The 2,779-nt window shown below is 56.5% G+C and overlaps 1 protein-coding gene across 1 annotated transcript; it reads left to right on the top strand.

Moving 5' to 3' along the window:
* The first annotated feature begins 1,440 nt into the window (after window positions 1–1,440).
* LOC129784709 (olfactory receptor 14A16-like) lies at window positions 1,441–2,394 on the top strand. The gene has a single exon (XM_055807622.1). It carries the CDS (start codon window positions 1,456–1,458, stop codon window positions 2,392–2,394), a length of 939 nt encoding a protein of 312 aa, XP_055663597.1. The 5' UTR covers window positions 1,441–1,455.
* Window positions 2,395–2,779: the final 385 nt, after the last annotated feature.

Raw genomic sequence — 2,779 nt, 5'->3', positions numbered from 1 at the left:
GGGAGCATTTTGCTGCGGAGGAGGCCAGTGTGCTGCAGAGCAGGGCTTCCCTGCTGCAGCGTGGGAGGGCCAGGGCATGTGGGCTGCCTTGTGCCAGGGCCGGCTGCAGGACTGTGAAGGTGGGTGAGCAGCCAGGGGTGCCCAGGGCTGTCCTTGCCAGCAGGGTCCCTGCAGCCCAGGGGGCTGTGTGCTGGGGCAGGGCTCTGCTGCCTGCCAGGGGCAGCTCTCAGCCTGCCGGGGAGCTTCTCATGGTGCTGCACTGTGAAGCTGTGGGTGGAAGGACTGACCCTGGTTAAGACAAGGTCCTGCTGCTGTTGAGTGAGTGCTGCATGGGTGAGAGCTACTCGCAGTTCCAGCTCATGCCCAGGTCATTTCCAAGGGGACTTTTTATGACCACGTTCACGACAGGAGTTTCTTGCTTGGCTCTGTGCTTGCGTGAATCTCTGCTGCCACTCTTCTGTGGCTCAGCTTGGTGGCAATGGAAACTCAGCTGTGCAGGTCAGAGCAGGGGCTGAGATGCTTAAAGCATCAGAGTGAGGTTGACCAGGAAGCTCAGCAAGTGCCCTCCCTCCCCACCAGCCTGCAGATCAAACCAGCATCTGCTTTCCTTTTCCCTCTGCCTTTGGGGGACCTGTTCTTTCAGGCGTGCAGGGCAGAGCTGGGCACACAGGGGCTGAGCTGGGCTCTGTGAGCGCTGGCAGGGAAGAGCCAAGGGGCCAGAGAAAGAGCTGCTGGCAGGGACAGCTGCAGGCAGCAGAGCCCTGGGCAGGGAGGGGGGGAGATGCTGAGGGGAACCCTGATGCAGGGGAGATAGGGGCACCTCCTGGCCATGCCCTGCTGTGCAGGTGCCTTCGCTGAGCAGCACACCTCTGGTCTCCTCTCCCAGCCAGCACAGCCTTCAGGTGGAGGGGTTCAAGCAGTTACTCAACTCCTCTACCAGCAGAGCTGGGCAGCTGAGAAGGATCCTGAGGGACAGAGCAGATTCCCTGACTGCCCTAAGGCACAGACAGTCCCCTTGCTTCTCAGCACTCACTCTGCTCTCCCTGAGCACAGCACAAAACCCTCCTGAAGTGACTTTGGCCATGCCCGTTCCTCAGCACGGGCAGAGCCGATGCTGACAGGCCCTTCTGCACTGGGAGCAGTTTGGGCTGAGCCAGCCCAAGGCCAGGACTGGCCCCTGCCCCCAGGGTTCCCACGAAGCCCCTGCTGCAGAGCAGGGCTCACTGCTGGGCAGCCAGCGGGCACAGCCCCTGCTCCTCACAGCACACTCGGCCAGCACTCAGCACAGCTCCAGCCACGGCTCTGAAGGAAGCTCTCCTAGGAACCGGAGAGGGGGTGACATGGGGCGGCGGGGGTGGATCTAGGAGAAAGGGTTTTCACTTTGATCAGAGAAGTAACCTCTGTCTTCTTGCTATCTTTCCTCCTTGAGCAGGTCCCCATGCCCAGAGGCAGCAGATGTCCAACAGCAGCTCCATCACAGAGTTCCTCCTGGCATTGGCAGACACACGGCAGATGCAGCTCTTGCACTTCTGGCTCTTCCTGGGCATCTACCTGACTGCCCTCCTGGCCAATGGCCTCATCATCACCACCATAGTGTGCGACCACCACCTGCACACCCCCATGTACCTCTTCCTCCTCAACCTGTCTCTCCTTGACATGGGCTCCATCTCCACCACTCTCCCCAAAGCCATGGCCAACTCCCTCTGGGACACCAGGGACATCTCCTACTCAGGGTGTGGCGCACAGCTCTTCCTGATTTTCTTTTTCCTTTCATCAGAGTGTTCTCTCCTCACCATCATGGCCTATGACCGCTACGTGGCCATCTGCCAACCCCTGCACTACGGGACCCTGCTGGGCAGCAGAGCTTGTGTCCACATGGCAGCAGCGGCCTGGGGCAGTGGGTTTCTCTATGCTGCGCTGCACACGGCCAATACACTGTCACTGCCACTCTGCCAAGGCAATGCCCTGGACCAGTTCTTCTGTGAAATCCCCCAGATCCTCAAGCTCTCATGCTCACACACCTACCTCAGGGAGGTATGGCTTCTTGTGATCAGTTCCTGTTTAGTCTGTGGATGTTTTGTTTCCATCGTGCTGTCCTACGTGCAGGTTTTCAGGGCCGTGCTGAGGATCCCTTCTGAGCAGGGACGGCACAAAGCCTTTTCCATGTGCCTCCCTCACCTGGCCGTGGTCTCTCTCTATGTCAGCACTGGCTTATTTGCTTACTTGAAACCCCCCTCCATCTCCTCCCCATTCCTGGACCTGGTGGTGGCAGTTCTGTACTCAGTGGTGCCTCCAGCAGTGAACCCCCTCATCTACAGCATGAGAAATGAGGAGATCAAGGTTGCAATGTGCAAACTGATAGCTGGGTATTATTCTGAAGCAGTAGAATTATGAATAGCATTTATAATAACTCATCACTGACCCAGCCTGTCTTCTGATTTTTTTGTAGTTGCTTGTGTTATTTGATTTCTAATAAAGTTGTCGTCCCCATTCTAATTCATTCTGTGATTTTCTTTTCTGAAGTTGCTCTGCTCTCTCTTTGACTAACAAAACCAAAGGGCCATTAAGCAACTTTATTTTGCTTATTATTATTTTATTAGTGGGATTCTTTCTTCCAAGGCCTTTCTGGAGCTGCAGGGACAGTTCCTGTGTGCAGAGACGAAGGGGAAAAGGTTCCTGGCATGGCAGCACTGCCAGGGAACACCAGCCCTTGACTTTCCAATGCTGTCCTCCTTCCACTTAACACACTCTCTTTCTGACCCCTTGCCTTGTTGTAAGG

The sequence above is a fragment of the Falco peregrinus genome, chromosome 6 (assembly GCF_023634155.1).
Source record: "Falco peregrinus isolate bFalPer1 chromosome 6, bFalPer1.pri, whole genome shotgun sequence".
Lineage (NCBI taxonomy): Eukaryota > Metazoa > Chordata > Aves > Falconiformes > Falconidae > Falco > Falco peregrinus.
This window is presented reverse-complemented; position numbering and strand designations above follow the sequence as displayed.

Excerpts from the sequence above, each read along its gene's own strand:
- LOC129784709 (XM_055807622.1), top strand. The coding sequence starts at position 1,456 with ATGTCCAACAGCAGCTCCATCACAGAGTTCCTCCTGGCATTGGCAGAC.